Source organism: Varroa destructor, unplaced genomic scaffold (assembly GCF_002443255.2).
Source record: "Varroa destructor unplaced genomic scaffold, Vdes_3.0 BEIS01000002.1, whole genome shotgun sequence".
NCBI lineage: Eukaryota > Metazoa > Arthropoda > Arachnida > Mesostigmata > Varroidae > Varroa > Varroa destructor.
The window spans coordinates 47,232,290-47,252,173 of record NW_019211455.1 but is presented as its reverse complement, the minus strand read 5'-3'; the positions used below and the strand labels follow the sequence as shown (position 1 = coordinate 47,252,173).

The 19,884-nt window shown below is 43.0% G+C and overlaps 2 protein-coding genes across 7 annotated transcripts in view; one reads left to right on the top strand and one right to left on the bottom strand.

The window, feature by feature from the left end:
* Window positions 1–6,917, bottom strand: part of LOC111243905 (uncharacterized) — a 35,043-nt gene extending 28,126 nt beyond the window's left edge. For 2 of the 4 annotated variants that reach the window (XM_086981280.1, XM_022790222.2), the window contains exon 1: window positions 5,538–6,914. The gene's annotated coding sequence lies outside the window, so the exon portion shown is untranslated. Of the gene's footprint in view, window positions 1–5,431 lie in introns of all 4 variants that reach the window. The other 2 variants (XM_022790227.2, XM_022790224.2) reach the window with 2 other exon arrangements.
* The window catches only part of LOC147757904 (uncharacterized), a 57,290-nt gene that overhangs the window by 25,778 nt on the left and 11,628 nt on the right, over window positions 1–19,884 (top strand). The window contains exon 3 of one of the 3 annotated variants that reach the window (XM_086981285.1): window positions 2,310–2,409. The exons of the other annotated variants lie outside the window; for them this stretch is intronic. Within the exon in view, the coding sequence (XP_086837411.1) occupies window positions 2,310–2,409 (100 nt within the window). The remainder of the gene's footprint in view (window positions 1–2,309; window positions 2,410–19,884) is intronic. 3 annotated transcript variants of the gene reach the window in all.

Here is a 19,884-nt window from a genome sequence, read left to right as displayed (position 1 = left end):
TAATGGTAACGAATCGTCGACCGAACGAGCGGCCGCCGAAGATTGTTTTTTCTTTTTGTTGAACGTAAAAGTGGTAACAATTAAACCACAAACGACACTCACTATGGCACCAGCAGGTCGCCCTGCGACGTTAGTTGGCAAAATGCAATTCTGAATAGTCACTGCGTTAGCGACGGCGGCCGCATTTCACGTAATTATAGTTACAACTTAGTAGATACACCAGGAGAGATATACGTTGTTGAAGGTATTCATCAAGGTAAAACATCGAATCAATTAATGAGCAGTATTTGTTTCGAGGATCGGCAAATCTGTATCCGAAGAAAAACGTATCCGAATGAAATGACTGCTGACGATAGCCAATCCGACGAGTGTACGTAGTGCGGTACTAGCCTGGCTATTGTTATCAGGCACCCTTAGCTATTCTGTTAGGGTCCTGTAATACCAGCTGAAGTTGAGATGGTTCTATACGTGGTAATGCTCTGTAGAATTTTTAGTCTTAGAGCTTAGTCTTTAACTGTTGGGACCATAGGGATTACTGGTTTGGAAACTGTGAAGTAACTTGGCGTCTTAAAGTTACGCACGAGACGACGACAACAAGCCACATCGTCCAGCTAAAACAGACACCCAAATCAGTGTTGTTAAGCGTGTATTTAATCACACCAATGACATATAGTTTGTTTATAAATAACAATTTTTATGCACCCACATTGTGTGGTTACGTATCGTTTACTACAACGCTCGCATTCTATGTGATCCAATTCATCAACGTATGTATAAAATGTTTTTGAAAATTGGGAGTATTTAACATTTTTTTTTCTTTCAATAGGCATTGTATGATTTGTTCCGACCGTGCAGGTATCTGCACGGTCCGCACGGTGCAAAATCTGGAAAATGAACGAACTTGATTGTAACTTATCCTTCTACGATCCCGCTAGGATAGCTGTCATTACGTACGCCGTTAATACGTTTTGCTGTTAAAAATACGACCGCGATTTCGCTGCTATCGAACGAAATTTTGGGCGCCAGCCAAGGTCGAGTGTCCCGAACGAAACACGCCTTGGACCAAGCTGGTTTTAGCGTCAACTTGCGTTAAAAGACAACGTAAACGCTTAATTCGTGTTCTTTATGGCGGACATGGTCAGGAGTTGGAGGCAGGAACGACGCGCGGAGAAGCTTGGATGCATGAAGGTGGAGAGCACACGAGATATTCTGTGATCAAGTTATCTATTAATATTTTAATTAGTAACGACACAAGTACAGAGTACAAACAATATATAAGAGTAAATAAATAATAAAAGACGAGTAAAAAACAGCAAATACTTGCTAACAGTTACAGCTGTGTCTGAAAAGGGCACGTGTTAGTTTAAGTTAGAAAGCGGATTATAATTACTACGACGTCATAATTCAACGCTAGAAATATTATGGAAGGGAACTGAAAATTAGATTAGACTGAAAAAAAGTCGAATTGGAGCCAGGCTCAGATTGAGTGCATGCTCTTTTTTTCTTTATATATTATATGTTAAATATATGTATTTGTCAAAAGCATCTCAAGTTGGACGTATACGGTGTCGATCTTTCGATAACGTTCATAGTATTTAACGCCATCTTAACATACTTTGTATACCACACAAGCGTAGCTTAGCGATTTCCGAAAAAAGAGCCACGAAAGTGTACGAATAAAGCGATTTACTTCGTCTGACACGACACGTGCATTCGACTAGAATCGCACTAAGTCCTGGAACAGGCGCATGATACATGATCAGAATTCAAATCAACCAGTAAATATATAAAAATCATATAGCCAATGAAAAGATTTCGCCTGCTGCCAAGGCCCGTCCATCAGTAGTCAGCTTTTTTGGCTGGCTAACTCATTCACAAAGACACAGATCTGTTCCACGCCGTCGTCGTTTCGTATCGAAACTCTATTGACATAATATCATTATATTTATCGCCTGACAGTCAAAGATTATCATCCGGGCCCCAACATATACAGCAATGGAAGGTCATCGAAATATTTAATGGCCTCAAAGTGGGCAGGCCTGTCTGGCATTGTTGAACCTGGGGTTATTCATACCCACCGGCCCTTTTGTGTAAGGGGGAATTCTATGCCTTGCTAACACCAACGGCTATAGTTGAACTGTTTTCTTGTCCTACTCGCATGATTTCGCCAAATGATTTTCTTTTTTTTTGTTACCGATGAACGGGGTGTCGGTGACGCTTGCCGATACGTGATGACGCAATCAACCACAAAACCTCGCTCATGCCATTGCTATGGGCCGTACGTGATACGAGTTCATGCGACCTATCAGAAGACGTGATACTATCCAGAGAGAAAAACTTTGTTCTCGTTAAGATGTTTTTTTACCCCATTCAGCGACGGAGTGAGGTGACAGCCGGTGTTAGTAGCAGGTCAGTGAATATCTTAATAGAATGCATATATCGGACAAAAAGACGATATTGAATTTCTGTATTCAGAAAATATGCTATATATATGCGGTGAAGCAATGGTCGCTTAATAGTTGGCAGGAGTTCATTTCATATCTGAGACTTAGTTAATGTCAAATGAAAACTCTAACGATCAGGAGACTTTTTCCTTATATTTAATACACACACACACACACACATATATATATATATATGTAGGTGTATGTATTAGATAAATATAGCATTTGATTTTTATAGCCGTCGAATGTTCGAGCGAAATATTACGAGTGCAGTCGATATATTCTTTTTTTTTTTTTTTTTTTGTCAGTTTAAAGAAGTCGAACAGCAGCTCTAAACCAGAGTGCCACATGTCCACAAAGGGGCTGAGCGTTAGCGGCTAAAAAGTGCACTATTTCTAGTTCCACGTATTGGATAGACGCCGCGTAAATTACTTTGTTTATTGCCTATCCGTCGCTGGCTGGCTGGCTGGCTTGGTCAAATTAATTAGACAAGTCATCTGAATCGTCCGGCAAAGCATCTTTCTTGCCTGCACTTCTATCAAGTAGACAAACTGTACTATGAGAACCATCCGCCATTAAAGGGCTTGGCCTTGAAAAACTTCTGATCTATTTCACTAGCGAATGTCGAACTAGAAATAAATAGGGCTAATGATATATAGCGCAAAACTTCAACGTCGATGTTTTGCGAGAAGACTAACTAAGGAACTTTAAAGCAGACGTGAAGTACGGAGACTGAGCGTGTTCATGCAGCGTACTCAAACGTCCCGTAAATGCTGTCTAATCTAGAAAGAGAGTTAGATTCTACCGGTGATCAAACGATTGCTATCAATACTCCACCGGTTTTCGACTTCAGGGATAACCAGTGTTAACCTTGTCACTGCAATGCTATCGTAAATCGAAGCACGAGATTTTGCTATCGAAAGTATAGGGCCCTATCCAATAGGCACGGCGGTGCTTCGAAAATCAATGATCGTCGATCATGTTTAGTCCCGTTTGCAGCGTTACGAAAAGATTCAGATACGCACCACAAGGCGATGAATACATAGGAGTCAACGTGTAGATGCTTCATCGATTGATTCATAACGCTCTATTAATAGTTATTAATAGTTCCCAATTGACGCTCTAGTACGCGTTCGTAAATGGCACCTGAATGCTAGAAATTACTTTTCTGCAAGGCTACTTTGGCGGCATAATTCAAACAGCCCCATCCATATCAACAATCAGCAGACTGCCGATATGGTTCGGCTCTATTGAAGGGTAATTGCCTTTGACGCGTTTTAAATAGCACAACTGAAGAGGTATGCAGGCTAAACGTGTTGGATACTAACACCCGCTGCTTTATTTGCTGCTGAAGCATCAAAATCGGAAGACTGATTTACACGGTATAAAGTTTCAATAAACAATGCTTGCGATGTGGCCATCACCAATATACTAAGTATACATGCTTTAAAAATCAATAGATTACCCGTCAACTCTTACCACAAAAAGATCTGATCAGATCAGACGAAACGCACTCTACCAGCTTTTTCTAAACTCGACGTTTTGCGCAACTGAGACTCACGAATCCAAACGTTTCTAGTTTTACGGTTACTGCTGCCGTTAGCTTCAGGTAAAAAGTTGGTCGTTCCAATTTGACTTGTGATTTCCTGAACGATTTATTTAGAACGTACCACCATTACGGTGCCCTAACCTGCCTTGTCCATTATACCTATCCCCACGTCAAGCCCACATGCAAACGAATGATTGGCATCGATAGGTCAATAGGTAATACCATAATAATATTATCTGAAATTCGCCCCGCCGAAATAGCCTCACCGCCAAGCTGTAATTGGTGAATACTCATCGTAAACGATGTTTTCACAAAGTTATGGGCGCGTCTTCACAAAAGTCCGATTGAAGTCACCGGGGACAACGTTATCCAGGCCTTTACGGCTATCCTCAAGATGATTACTGTCGTCAGCCCCGCGTACACACGCTTCAGTTGACGTCGTTACGCGTCGTGTATGATAGTAAGCTAGGGTGCATCGGGCTGCTACTGAACAGGTGGTTAGACTTCTTCTCACGGCTGCATTTCCAGCCAGCTGTGTCAATGAAATGAGCAAACAACCGGACCGAGGAGTAAAACAAGCGGGGGCCAGTTTTGCCAAGATTTGTCGCTTTTGTTTTAGTACGCGACGTCCGGCCTTAGCCAGTGAGCCAGGGGCATCTTATTGCACTAAAATCGTTAGCTTCGGAATAAAGAGCTCATAGTGGCAATGGTCCAACTTGGCGGTGCAACGGTACAGATGGAAGGAACATGTTTGTCGTAGTAAATAGTGCCATGTTTCTTTCTTCTTTATGTTAACGATGCCTTCCCTTTCATATGCCATCATCAGCATCGTGTTTAAGCAAGAACTTCAATCAGTTTCAATACTGTTGGCCAGCGAATACTGCTAGTGGTAACGGGATTCTATAAGTGGCCATAAGCTGGGGTTTAGCCTTTGCTGTCATAGCATGATAATGCTTCACCGGTGACATATAGCCAGTGCGTGTGTAGGGGTTTCCAAGTGGGAGTGTTATATCTATCAGCTGTTCGGTTTAAGGTGAGGTGAGAAGGGTGGCCATCGTCTTCAAACCTATTAGTCTATTCTCGTCAAAGATACAGGGTGGGAGGTGAGTATAGCAAAAATGTTAGTGCTGGCCAAAAGCGAATTTTCGCTTTTGGCCTAGTGTTCGATGTTAGGAATCATGCACATGGGATCTGTGCTCTTTCGAATTGGAAGAAACCTTTTTGAAAAGAATAGAACTGAACCAGGTCAATGCCAATTCTGACGCTGCTAATACATGACTACTAATATGGAGTGGACAGTTGGGGTAGTTGGGTCGTTAGGTGAAAAACGCCAGAGACGGCAGATTCAAGTTTTGAGGGGCGATACATCCCTTGAACCTATTGAATACAACAATATTCATTCAGTCGATTTATTATTTAGAGCAAATGGTGAACGTACCTTGTATCCGGGGCATTTCATGCCATCCAGCTGTATCTATATGGCCTTGAATTTGGTCTGATAACCTGTGGCCGTAAGCACTTGTTCGTCAACATCAACTACTTACCTCAAATAAAATCTGTGGTTTCTTTTGCGACACTAGAAGTTTGTCATGACCTTTGTTAATCCGTAGTTTTTGTTGCGTACGGTCTAAATGAATTCAGTGACGAGCTCACCTGGACTACACGCTTTAGAAAAATCTGATTTACTCGTATTTCTCAAAAAATGCACACAAGCCAGATGGTGGTGTATTGAAGATACCCTTAACACCGAGTTATTCGATTAATCCAAAATGGCCTAAACCGTAACGAGTGTTCCTTGATTTTGGGAAGGTCCACACTTGCTGCACCCTTTAGGACCTCGGTGGGACTCAATGCAATCACGTTCACATGTTTCACATCCCACTAGCTACGTATACGATTAAATAATTTACTCGCACATTAAGCACTTTGGAGAAACATAGTTAGTTAGACACGACTTAAGAGGCAGGTGACAGTCACAACGTAGGAGATAGAAGAAACGCTAACTGTGTTTCCAGGGTGTTTTTTTAAAGGTCACACTTCTCTACAGAAATCCAATCCAACGCAAACGTTGTTCCACGAACCTACGAACCTGATCGTCAAGCAGATCTATGTACTACTCAAAAGCTCACACCAACTTCTCGACGAATTTTCCTACTTCTGTTTACCGTGCTCTATTCTTTATCTGCGACCAATCTGTCAGGCGTATAGGGCGAAGGTACCACAACGAAGCCCCTAAGGGGCCTTCAGGAATCTCCGACGAGCAACAAGGTTGCTGACGCAAGGTAGCACGCTCCAAGCAGCATCGCTGCAAAACTCCGAATCAACCACCATCAGCCTACAAGAACCATTAGCAGGTAGCCGAAAATCGATAGCGATCGGTGGCTTTCGTTAGTTTCCGCTAGAAGTGGCGCGCGGATCGCTATGCAGCGATGTCGTGAGCACCCGACGAGTTACGGCAGCTGCAGATGGCGCACTTGCTCCGGGTCTCGTAGCCGATGTTAGCTAGCTGCCGTTTCAGCTGCGGCAGTTGCTCCTCGCCTCGGCAGACCTAGTCGCGTTAGCATCGTCAAACAACTACGCCGCTCATAGTCACCCTCGCCCTTCACGGGAGGGGCTCGTGGCGCTCCCGAACCCAGTGGCTGCAGACTTTTCTTCGTCGAAGACAACGACGACCTATGTTCCCTTCGCGTTGCCATTAACGGTAGCACCAATATTATCAGTACTAGAACTAGTAGTTATAAAAGTAGTTGGATTCACGAGCGTTCAATACGACTGCCCGATCACCCGCCTGCCTTTCTGCCTCGTAGCGTGCGTTAGCGTCCATTTGTGATCCTGTACACCGAGAGGCAATGACAGTTTTGCTGTGATCAATGGATCATCACTTATGGGTCACCCATTGACGCGAGCGTCGGCAGCGGCTCACGGCACTCCAGACCACGCCATTGTTGTATGCCAAATACAAAGTGTGCTTAACAGCATTAATACCGACTGCCCCATCCACATGGGTAAAGCTAAGAACGACCAAGGATGCCCCCTTCTCTCCCGTCCTCCTTCGGTTCGTTCGATCCGACTAACGTCGCCAGCAGCAATCTGGTTCATTATGCCGATCGACTCGGCTGGGATTGGTTGCGCCGACGTACGCTTGCTCTGTTTCCCCGCTGCGCGACACTTGCCCTGTTGCCAAATTCCAGGGCTAGCTTATGTGTTACGTCTTGGTATGGCGGATGAAGGCAGACGTCAACTAGTAAAATGTTTTGTGGTGGGGAACAGCCAGTGAGATAGGGGTATATGCATGGGGTATACAGGAACATGGTCGCAGACAACGATAATAATATTAACAAATGTTGTAACAGTGATGATAACGATGGATTACTTTGTTTTGCTCATATGATTATCGGAAGTTATCGTTGCAGGTGTTAACGTGAGATGAAGTAGATCAAAACAATACAATAGCATGGCAAACCAGTATTCGTTTGCCGTAAAGTAGTTCAAAACGCAGTTATCGACACAGATAAATCTCGATCACGACGTATTGCTCATATATGTTAGTAGCCGATTCATACGTCGTTGATAAGTCGATTGTTACCTCTCTGTTTATCACTGTATTACGTTGGTAGCCTTCGAACGCGCACCCACATTAACAAAACGTTGGTATAGAGCGTCTCGTAGTGTGATTAATAAGGAAAAGCCTGTCCGGTTGATTATTCTACGGTGAACTTTTACGAGCAGCTTTTGCTTGCCATGAAGTTACCACGCAGATTCGTGTTCCATGGCAAACTGTCTTGAGAACCAGACCTATAAACAAGTTCAAATAAAACTGTAATAACTAAACAAACAATTCTGTGCATTTTCAACTGTCCTAACTTGTCGATCGTTGAACTTATACAGCTTATAGCTAGCCTTGTTCCGTAAGAAATAGGAATTATCAGAAACGAATCTTATTTTTTTCACTAATATTGCGAACGCTAGCAGATCTCCCTGCACACTGACTGCTTTTTGTACCGCACTTCAAATGTTCTTTATAATGAACGCAACAATCGTAATGATAATAGTGAGTAGTAAGAAGAATTATAGATAGTTTCTCTTCTGTGAAGACTTATAGACTAGACAAACGCGTTAGGTTTACGTTTATCTCGGAAGTTCCGATCTTATCGAATAACTAATAACCTTTGCATTTCCGATCGAACTTCGCTGCTGTAACTACTTCTGTGACTCATCGACCACTTAAACTCGTTGTTTGTTATCGTACCTTTTCTATTTTGGCGTCGCTCTCGATTCTATTATCCTCTCTGTAACAGGCATTTTTATTCTCACACCTACTGTTATTATTACACGTGTATGGTCAACGCTCTGGCTATATTCGTTAATTTCTACCCAATCGATGCCAGTTTCGTTTTCCTTTCGTGGGGAACGAAGGCTAAAATTTCCCTGAAACAGACCTAGCGCCAGCAGCAAAACTCGTAACGGTTTCGCCGTAATACGCCGTAACTAATCGATTTCCCTCATAAACATCGTGAGTGTCAGTTGCTAGTTTTCGCTTCGATCAGCGTAAAGCGAACGCGCGACATCGACGCCGTGGTAACCAGCTACAACAGGCCATCTTATGTCATCGGCGCGCGTTTTCGTATCCGAAAACGTTCGGCGTTTGCTCGCACGTGTGCTGTGTGAAGTGCGTGACTGCGCATGTATTTGCCTTTGCACTTGTTGCTCTCTTTCTTGTAGTTGTTTGTAGCGTTGTTGCCCCCTAGCCCCCTGCCCTTTCCTACAGTTACCACAATTGCCCCAGTAGTGGCATCGTGCGTTGATAAAGTTCGGCACGATGAGGCTCCTACGGAAAGGCTAACCCCGCGTCGATGGCAGCGACGGTACACAACTGCAGCGTCAATGGTAACGGTGTCGTTTGGCGGAGTGCGAATACTTCCTTCCGCAAAAGACCGTCACATGTTTGGCCATCAAACGTTAGCGCGCAGTTACTTGCCAAGCTTGCCACAGGCTCCGACTGTTAATGTGTGTCTGTGTTTCAATATAGTACGATACGATGTTGTTTGCTCGTCTATCTGTTTGATTTTTAACAGCTACTTGGCGGTTCGCTATCAACATGGGTCTCCGTTAAGGTTTGACGCTCGCTAGTTAAAGAGAGAAGGCATGCTGTCCAAGTGAGGACCGTACGACCGAGCAAATTATGCGGGTGTAGTACGTGGTTGAATTGTGTGTACTTTTGTGAGGTGCGTAAGGCACGTAGGGCGCATATTTAAAAATGGGCTTATTGTATAAGGTTTATTTGCGTAGGTGCACTGCCTCCGATGGATCATTTTGTGAAGCTATTCTGAAAACACAGTATTTACCTCATAAAACGCCGGTGATTATCGTCGAAGCATATAACTAATCTGTGTAACTATGATTAGTATGAGAAGCTGATGATTTTCTATATATTTCCTGATCCCACTAGATGCGTGAAGGAAGATCCTTCTATTTAAAGATCTAACAGATTTTTGAATTGCAAAAAAGTAAAAATCCCCTGCATGATCTACGATAGGCCTCCGTGAAATAATCTGTCGTATAGGACTTTTTACAGCTTGTCGCATGTCAGAACCCGGAAGCATATCAGGACCTTTGCGTCTCGCAAAATTTCAACGTTCGTAATGATCAAATTTCATTGCTTTAATATAACTTGGACGTTTCGCTACTTCTACATTCCCAGAGCCACATGCGCATTGGGCCACTACCAAGACGCTGTTGTCATGCCAAACTTGATTGGACGGTCAAACTTTAAAGACCGGCACTACCAATCTAATCCACCAAGATGGGACGAAGCAAACACGTCGTCCAGTCTTGACAGTCAGAAGGTAAACATAGACGCCCATTGAGACCAACGCTTGCCAATTGTCTCTTCTACAGCAACTGCAATAGATTGGACCATGTCCGTTGTATCGACTAGCCTTTATATACTATATTTGACTCCATTCGAAATTAACACCTTGCCCCGTTATCAATTGCTGGATGGCAGCATGCTTTAGCCCGATATACGCCCCCTGCATTCCGTAAGCGTAAGAGACGTCCATGCTATACCCCCCTCCGCTGTACGACAGAAGTTTAATTCAAATTATGCGATGGACAGAACGATCGTCAGCGAATGAACTAAAACAATTAACATAAAAAAAAAAGGTGACCTCAGACAAGGCGAGACTGTCAATGTTTTCATGATCATCTGTTAAGGAGAAATATTAATGATTGTCTAAAATCGGCAGTATCTGAAAGTTCTGTTAGTTAACAAAAACTTACTGAATCCAGCCAAACGATTGCGAAAATACGTATGTCACGCATTTTATCGGCTGACCGCAGAAGATCCAGATTACGTGAGGCGAGCGATTTAGAGACCCGTACTGGACCCAGCACGACCATATGGGTACCGCTAAATCATTCTCTAAACGCCTAGGAAAACAGCACGCCGCGTTTCAAACACCTGCTAGAATATCATTTGCGATGATAGCAAGAATAACCTCACGCATTTCCTATCGATACTTACGTCAGAGGCAAAATCATGTGCACGGATCTAGCGCGGATGTAAGCAGTATAATTTTTAGCTTAACTGAGATAAAATTTACTTAAACACACAAACCTAAAGGCCGTAGCACTTTAAATTGACTTGTGTGAAATCCAAACGTGGTAAACATGACCTAAATACAAATTAAAGTACTGACAATAGTCAGCGTGAAATGAAACATAGCTACTTTTCATCTTGGTGTTCTTCAATGTCCTGTGGCACTGAAGGTCAAAAAGTAATTGCCTTATAGCGGTGCTAAGGAAAGAGCAACAAACGGCACAACCGTAATTGTTAATCGGCCTCCTCTTTTTCTATGTTTTCATAAAGCGGCCTTCGTTTTGTACGACGCTCGTCGTTAGTCGTAGTTTCAGTTGGGTAGCCATTATATCTAGCCCGACAAGCCAGCGAAGGCGTGCCGATGAAGGCGTTAACCCCAATCCGATAAAGTGCTGCATCCATGGACACAAATGGACCTATTCAAGTCGCCTCGAATGCGCGCTTGAATTTGAAGTGTGCTTAATACATTCCCAGTTACTGGCGTCGGTAGCTAGTGAAGGGTAGTCGAACTGAGCATGGTTCATCCGAGACAGAAATCAAGTCAGTCAATAATACATGGAAGAGCCCTTTAGTGTAAGCCTCTAACGCTAGTCCGAACAAGTATGAGAAGCGTTCGCAAATAATGAATGGGGGCGTCACCCCCGAAAGAGCTCTAAGCAAGCCATGGTGTGGATGTGTATATCGTTCTACGTCTTAGCTTCCCTTTGCCTTCTGAAGTTGTGCTGTTATATATATATATATATATATATATATATATTAATTGTAATATATACTGTCACTTTAATATTGCAGGCACACAAGCTTGTACAGCATTGTCTCTAGACCAATTCAAATCTTCATTGATCAAGATAATACCTTGCACTCGAATTTTCTAAAACTGACAATGCAGAAAAGTGACCAAAAAATATATTGATTAAAACAGTATTAGCTGGGCTATTGTGACAGTGTGAGGTGGATAGCAGGTACCTCTGTGGACGTTTCAACTTGCTCGTTCTTTTCTACAGAAGCTTACTTATAATATTAGCCCCAGCTAGAAAGTATTACTCAATCGCGAGCAACTCACAGCAAGCTCGACGAGCCTACCTCTATCAAAAACCGATCACAGAGCAAAATCTAATTATCCATTACCTACATGATCGACATCTCTCCTTTGCTTTGGAAAACTTGCCAACTGCTGGTCTAACTGGAAAAGTACACAGATCTCGGTCGATCGGACGAATACTTATCGACAAACCATCATCATCGTGGCTAGTCTCATCGATCGCCAGTACTGCTTCTCTGTTCTGGCCTACAAATTGGTCTAGAATACCTAATATGCTAGGCCAGTAAGCGGACTCTACCCGAAAAAATCGAGGCCGAGCTTTTACGATGAAAAAAAAAAACAACATTTCCCTGTCGCCTGCGAGGTACCGGCACTGTCAGTCAGTTCCGCCAATATGAGCATGCACGTAGCTGCAGTGGAGTACGCTTGCTAACTGATATATAGCTGATAAGCTGAAAAGATGCTTGCGAACACCATTGACATACGCCAAAATAAATACGCTTGCTCAATATACAGTAAAGTATTGTATAGTTGTATGCTACTGTAGCAGCGTTTGTTTATTTTCTGCTGTGCGTCCTGCGGCTTGGTATTGAAACGATACCGAGATAGCCAACCAGGACGGCCGCGAGCGAGCAAACGGACAAACGATAACGGACGCGAGTGGCGATAGGGCACGTCGTTAGCGTACTAAATTCCTCTTGGCGACGACGCGATCAACGATAGATATCTTCCACTGCGTTTCTCAACAATACAGCGGTTTTTTTTTTACCGTCCGTATTTTTATTTCTGAATATGGACCCGCTCGATGATTGGACTTGTCGTACCTGCGCATCGATGTCCGACACGTCTGCGTCTGTGTGACAAGTAGCAGACCAAAAAAAAATACAATGAACCCAAACGAAATAGTCGACGACTTTTGACAAATCGAATTGAAAAAGCAGACGATCTGGCTACAACCAATGAACTAATCAAAACGGACCATTTAATTGGTCCAATCGATAGCGACCTATAGACACTGCGTACAACATAGTATACCTGAAGAAAGAGTAGTTAGGTGACGAGTGAAATTGTTGCAGTTACACTATAATCCGTCAATAGGGATAAAAAGGCTAAGACTGAAAAGGATTGCAAAGGTGCAATACAGGACGCAGACAAAGTCCCTTAACAGTTTAGGAATCTTTTTTTTTCAGATCCGTACAATATATTATAAGTCAAGGGAGTTTTGCCCCACTGTCTAGAAGATAAAAAACTTTTCCGGTTCGAATGCCCCTGATTAGAATCATTATTAGTGCTCTTGTGTCAGTAGAGTTATTCAGTCATTATGGTTATTGTCAGTGCATGACAGAACGAAGTGCTATGGTGGCGCCACGTATAATACGGAACAAGGATTATTTTTACCTCCCTAACAGTGACTCTATATTAAATTTGTGGGGTTGCTGGTCGATCCTTGTGTCGTGCATAAGCATATAGCAATTGTATCAATAATGAAGGTCGTTAGCAGTGGCTTTATGAAGGAAGCCCTGTCCGGATGCCCGAACGCAGTACGAATTCGACGCCACTCCGTATTGTTTCCACCAGTCGCAAAAAGTATAGCAGTCTTACGTTGCAACGCTCGAAGCCTGTAGTTGCTGCTCAATAGCGTCTGCTACGCACTTCTGATAAGGTAAAAAGAAGTAAACGAAGTATCATCTATATGAAAGATCAGGAATTTGCCTGGATAACGGGTGGTTTCGGCACTTCGTCAATCAGCCAACCCCCCAACACATTTGTTCGATCATTTCGCAGGGGTAATTCCACCCGTGAATCGTCACCAATATCCACCCTGCTACTGTACCTGCATCAAAGACGTTTCTTTCATTGACGACTCGTCTCGACGACGTTACACAGCATAGCATAACAGCATAACAACGTAAAAATTCGAATCTTACCAGATACCGATCGGAAGCGTTTTATTACGGTGATCCGTCTTAGCGGCTCCCGAACGAAGGTTTGCTTCAAACCTTTCTCTCGGCTCCTCTTCTTTTTTCCTTCTTCCCCGGCTTTCTCCCGTTCCCCGTTATTCTCAGCCATTGTATGTTTGCGTGCCTGTGCGTCGATGTGTCTTTGTGTGCGAGTGTGGCTTACTTGGGTCTGCCTCGATACCCATATACCTTTATTCGGTCCAATGAGTGTGGGAGGGTCTACATCTGCTAAGACTATTTCGACGGCTCTGCCGCTGTTTTATCATTCTCTCGCGCCAATAGCTGTCTGCATTAATAGCTGCGGCCGCGGAGCACTGGTGTTCTTAATGCGAAGGGCACCAGTAGCCCCGGTCTTGGGCCGAGACCCGCAGAAGCAATTGGCGGTGGAGCCATCTAACCGGAAGAGAACGCGGCTAGTGACGCGAGGCTCGTGGCTAAACAAGCAGACAGTTAGTAAGACAGATGGATAGCCGTTCGTAAAAGAAGAAAGGCTGTGGTTGAACGAAGGCATAACACCCGAACGCCGCTGCGATAACGGGCAAAAACAGCCAGCCACAATGCCCCCAATCGTCTACTTCCATACCGTTGCTATGATACAACTGCGACGAGAAAAAGGAGATTTAAAATCGGTGGTAATGGCGGTGATGTCTCGGATCGACCGCCGCTGACCGCAAGTTCTGTCTAATCACGAAGCGATACCTGTCTGATAGGGTGAGATAGTTTTGTATAAGAAGGAGTTGTGGCAACTGTGTTATTTGCCTTTGATGTACGCATGGACTAACCCTATTGCGTTAAGTGAGGGGCAGTTCGGAGTATTTTTGTTATCGTTGTCGTTGTCGTTGTCGTTGTTTTTCATTTGTGTTATTGTTGCTTTGTTGTTGGTGTTATCGTTCTTGTTATGATTATCGGTGTAACACGAAATAGAGTAGCCTACATTGCAAATTATGCCTATAGGAGGCCAACAGTCCGTTCATTCATTACCGCAGGGCTTTTTTGGTGGGATAGCTACATTACAAGGTACCATGCCTCGTTAGAGAAATGCCTTAACAAATGCAAATACCTTCCTTCCTCTTTTTCCCGGTTCGCTTTTTGTCCCGATTATATTTTTCCCCAAAGGGGACGCACATCCCACCTCGGCATGTAGCAGATCAGCAAACCACTCGAGCTCGACTGCGAACAGTTAGCCCTCTATTGATACTCCATAGTGAAGAACAACGGCTGTCCTACTAGCGGGGCTGGTTTTCCGTGTTCTGTATAAGCCCGTCTCTTGCCTTCAAAAAGAAAACTCCAGATCCAAACAAGATCTTCTGCTTCGTTTCGAAAACAAAAGCGAGATACTTGTGTCTAGTTTTATTTCCTCTCCATTCCTAGCGTTGTTGTTGTTGCCGCTGCATTTATCACAAATGCTGGTAGAAATTGGGCCCGGTGTTGAACTGCAGCCAGCAGATGGTAAAGATGATGACGGTCGTCGTTTTACAGTTACTGCCAGCCGAACAACGTAAAACCGCGAACCCTTACCAACCACACGACCAAAAGAGCTACCCTATGAAGTTTTAGTAGATAAAGTATTGCACGTACCGGCAAGAACGATCAAGTGGATATGGTCAACAACAGCGGCCACAGTGATCGCAGCTTCACCAGTACGCTTTTGTGCCCCATTGGCCAGTTCAGCTCCTCAAACATGGATAAAGATCTGAAGGTGAAGATAAACTAACAAAGCAACCATATATATATATATATATATATATATATATATATATATATACAGAGTGGAGCAAAATTCATTTGACAGTTCGAACGTGTTCCCTTTGCTTTTTGTTTTATGCACAGGTTTACTACATTTTACTGCTTTACCACTTTAACAAATGTAAAATGGAGACTTTCAAACGGCGAAATTACTTTGTTTCACTCTGTGTGTGTATATGTTTCTACATGGTATGCCAAAAATTAGTTAACATTATTTGACAGTGATTTGAATTTACATTCAGGATGACTTTAATAAACGTAACGAATTTTATTGATAACAAAACGGGGCAGCCACACATTATGATCGTGATGTAAATGTTGAAGATGGTCCATATAGATGGGTTGAGGAGACTGGACGCTAATAGGACAGGAAAGCGTCACAACGCCAGATTAAAAATTTGCAAATCTCAAGCTCACCGCTACCAGCAGTGTATTGACGGGAACGCTACTAATTTGCGGAACATCTGTAGTAAGAAAAAAAAAACACATTTTATTAGATTTGTCTGAATATATAAACGTATGTATGCATGTGTATATATATGTATATACATAGGTACTTTGCTGTGCCGCCCTATATGAGTCCCTTATGGGTTAGCACAGTGCAGATGCTAGTATCCTGATGACGCGGTCCTGGCTAACTCTGCTGCTTCTCCGTCTTCGATGAGCTTGAAATAATAAGACAGAACCGTCCTGCGCAGCTGGCCGATAGCCGGCCGACCACCCATTGCGAGCAATTTTTGTTCGCCGGTTTAAATAATAACCCTTGTTGATGGCCGCAATCGATATGGCAGTAACGAAATATATAGATGATACAGGAGGAAGCGTACAGGTCAATGAATGTAAGAGTTTCTAATATATTACAGATGAGGTAAAAAGAATGTATTCATTAACACTTGATACACAATATGGAGGATTACATTTGTTGCACATAAGGAGTACTGCTCACCATGGCACCGCTAATGAGATCTATACACGTACCCGAGCTACGTTATCATGGTTCTGGGACTACTGATATCTCCATATCTAACGATTCACGCATTCGCTGAGTGGCGATAATCGCCTATATATATATATAAACTACCCATATGCAGTTTGTTTTACATGATCCGTTATGCATCCGTACCTATATTTGTTCTGGTCACAACGGTCGTGCATCATTCATTTTGGTGTATCTCTGCTGAATAGAGTGATACAGCGAAAATGAATTGTTCGTTTCCTAGAAGCGACCGCACAGATGAAGTGTTACTAGGATTTGTGGTACGTCGACCATATAAGGAATTTCTAAAAAAAAAAAGAAAATATAAATTAAGGAGACTGTACATATTAGATGGTAGCTGGAGCCTTTGACTCGTTTTCATGAGGATATATCGATATGATTTGCATTTCTTGGTTCAAGTTGGCGTTTGTTAGTGTTCTATGTCGTTGTGCCTCTTCACCGAATAAGTCATTTCGTGCACGTTTTTATAAAATATTTTTAGAAGTCAAAAAAGAAAAGCCATAATTTCGATATTTATCAAAAAAAACATTCTTGCGGTGAAAAACTATTAAATGAATAAGACAAAGTAATTATGATGAATTCTAAATAATCCTCTAAAGTGAAATAGTTTTATAACACTTCTATCGGTACCGTTAACGATTTGTTATCGTATAATCAATTTATATGCCATTTTCATAAAATCTTTGAAAATTAGAACATCTGCTATAAGGCTTAAAGTCAAAACGTTGTTCTAGGGGTTCTGTCTTGAGGCATACAGCTCTTGGGACCCTGAGCACATAGAGACGCCTTCAGCCGTATCCTATAGAAAAGAAATACGGCGTATAACACTTAGCTATTAGTATACGGCACAGATCAAACAAGAGGAAATAGGCAATGAATGCAAACTGTAACACCATGTCTCATAATTTACGGGCGTAAGGTCAATCGTCGATAGATTATTGACTAAATTGTTTCGCGATACGCTACGCTCTTCTTTTTGTCTTGTAACTTCGATAAGAATTATTGTAGCATAGTGCGGAGGCTCTTGATGAGAGTAGGCTTACTGGAAGGGTACTAATTGTAATGGCTACACGGAGCGCAACTTCGTTTCCTATGCGGGGTACACGATACGTCTCAGCAAACACTACCATATTTGTCTAGCCTTTACTAGACAAGCTTTAGGCGCTCCGCCTGCCCCAAGCTCGTGTCATTATTGAACGATGCCCGTCAATATACCAGAACCAGCCATTATCATTGTTATTGTTGTTCAACATCGATATGAGCGCACCGTAACGAAGGGGTATCAGCAGTAAATTGTAGCTGCCGAGGCAGAAGGGGCCACGCCTATACTGAATCATGCAAATGCCGCTCTGGTGACTATGGCAAATGGCAGTGAGCATTTTTGTGCGTCAATCATCACCCCTCCATTATGAGCTCCCGAAGCGTTCTCCCGCAAGCGCGTGTTGCTTCTACCGATCGCAATCAGAAGCCAGTTAGCAATTTGAGCATTGATGACGATGTTTAGGTCCTCTTATAGCCGATTCAGCCGGTCAGAATTTTTCGCTAAAAGGCTCTATGACATAGCATCGCGCTGAAAGAAAATGTCGGCGTTTTTCGGCGCCAGTCATTTCTTGGAACATTTTGCGAGCCAATTCCAGCCGAGTCGAACTACATCATCCTATAAGGGTAACAAAGCTCGAGCGAAACAGTGGACTCTCGTTCTGGCGGGCCCAAAAAGCTTATTGAAGTGGTGCATGCGAACGTCTATAATAACCTTGCCTCTTGAGTGCCGATTAACTGACCAGCGGACGATGGCGGTTTTTCTTTATGCTATTGTCGTTTTTGTTGCCATTGCTACCACAACTGCAGCGGCAGAAATTGTGGTGTTCTGTTTTGTATGAATTCGGCTACTGGCTGCGAAAGGGGCAGAATGGACGGGGTGGTCCAAGGGCACGGCTTAATGGCATAGCATCGCTTTTCTTTTCTGGCTGGGGGGCAACGAAAAATTTTGTTGGACCCTGGGCAAACTACATTGAGCTACCGTATCGTCAGCAAAATGAGTGTGGGTGTGTACGATTGCGGTAGTATAATATTCTCATTAAATACAGATTTGCGGGCTGTAAATGCTACAATATTGTTAGACAACATCGTCTTCCCTGGGACAATCCTTTCATAATTCGAAAACATTATTTAACCACTGGCAAGGTCATGTCTAAAGTGACATTATTGAACGAGTAAATTAGCGTCTTTCTCTGCGAGGCACGGTTCTAGTAGACAGTAAAATAAGGACATATTGAATTTGAGAAAAGGCGTGGAAGTTTAAATACGCTGCATAGGATAAGTTTGGAACCAAGGCCCAAAAACGCGAGGTTCAGGGTTTGGCAAATGAAAGTTTTACGGTATATCGTAAATAGTTCATATCAGAGCCCCGTATGGACTATCGTGCGGTCGAGCCGGTGTTCTATTGCTCGTACAACATGCAGCGCCAGTGCTAGCAACAAAACAGTCATGTAACATACCCAGTAATGGGAGTCGCGGAATGTACGTATGCTTGTTACATGTGGTGAAGCTTTGAAGCCGAAAGTAATGGTTTCGGATAGCTTCGCTACGCGAAAGTCCTCAAGCCATCGTCCGAGGGCGTTGTCTCAGTCGGCCGATGACCGGAGGTAGCCTTGACGCCCGCTGAAAATCAATATTAAACCCTGCTGCCTAACAGCTTTCTCCCATCAAATGGATTCGCGTTTTGTATCGAATCATTTCTAGCAATTGTTGCCAATCTATGCTTGCTTCGGTCGGAGTGAAGCGTCTGCAAAAGACAAAGTCCTATGTTTAGCTCAACTGAGTGAAATCGATAGTTTGGCTTATCTCGGCTAGGATTGAACTTATTCTAGCTGACAAATTGTGACTATGATTTTATATTGCCAACGAGAACCATGGTGGTCAATATCTCAACGTGTCTGTATGGCGTACGCGTGTGTCTGTACGTTATGAGTCATAATTAATTTTCTGATAGTAAAATTCTCGCCTGATTGAACTATTTCCTGACACGCGTAACTTGATCAACTTCCGCAAGTATTTGGGCCTAGCATGTTTCAACGCCTTATTTTAACGACTCTTGCAATTACCACTGCATATTAAAAACAAGGTTGTTATTGAGAATAATTATTTTTGGTATTAACTAGCAGAATTGACATTTACTAATTGAAGCGTACCAAATAAATATCTAAGCAGTTAAAGAAAGCCCCACTATATTCAACCAAAAAGGACTAGAAGTTAGCGAAGTTAGAAAATGGCGCACATAGCATTTGAATTAAGGACACTCTTAATTTTAGCCCTGGCAACACATACGGTTCGGCTTAATAGAACGCTGTCCAGTCAATAGTCATTCAACCTATATTAGTTAGATTAAATTACTCGTCTTTAATAGCTACGCTGAAATCACATACGGGCTTCGAACGTATCCGTTCATGAGACTGGACACAAATTTAAGGATTCTTGGTTTCCGTAGCATATCAAGGATATCATATATCCAAGGAGATCTCGAAACATTTCCGTAGTAAATTCT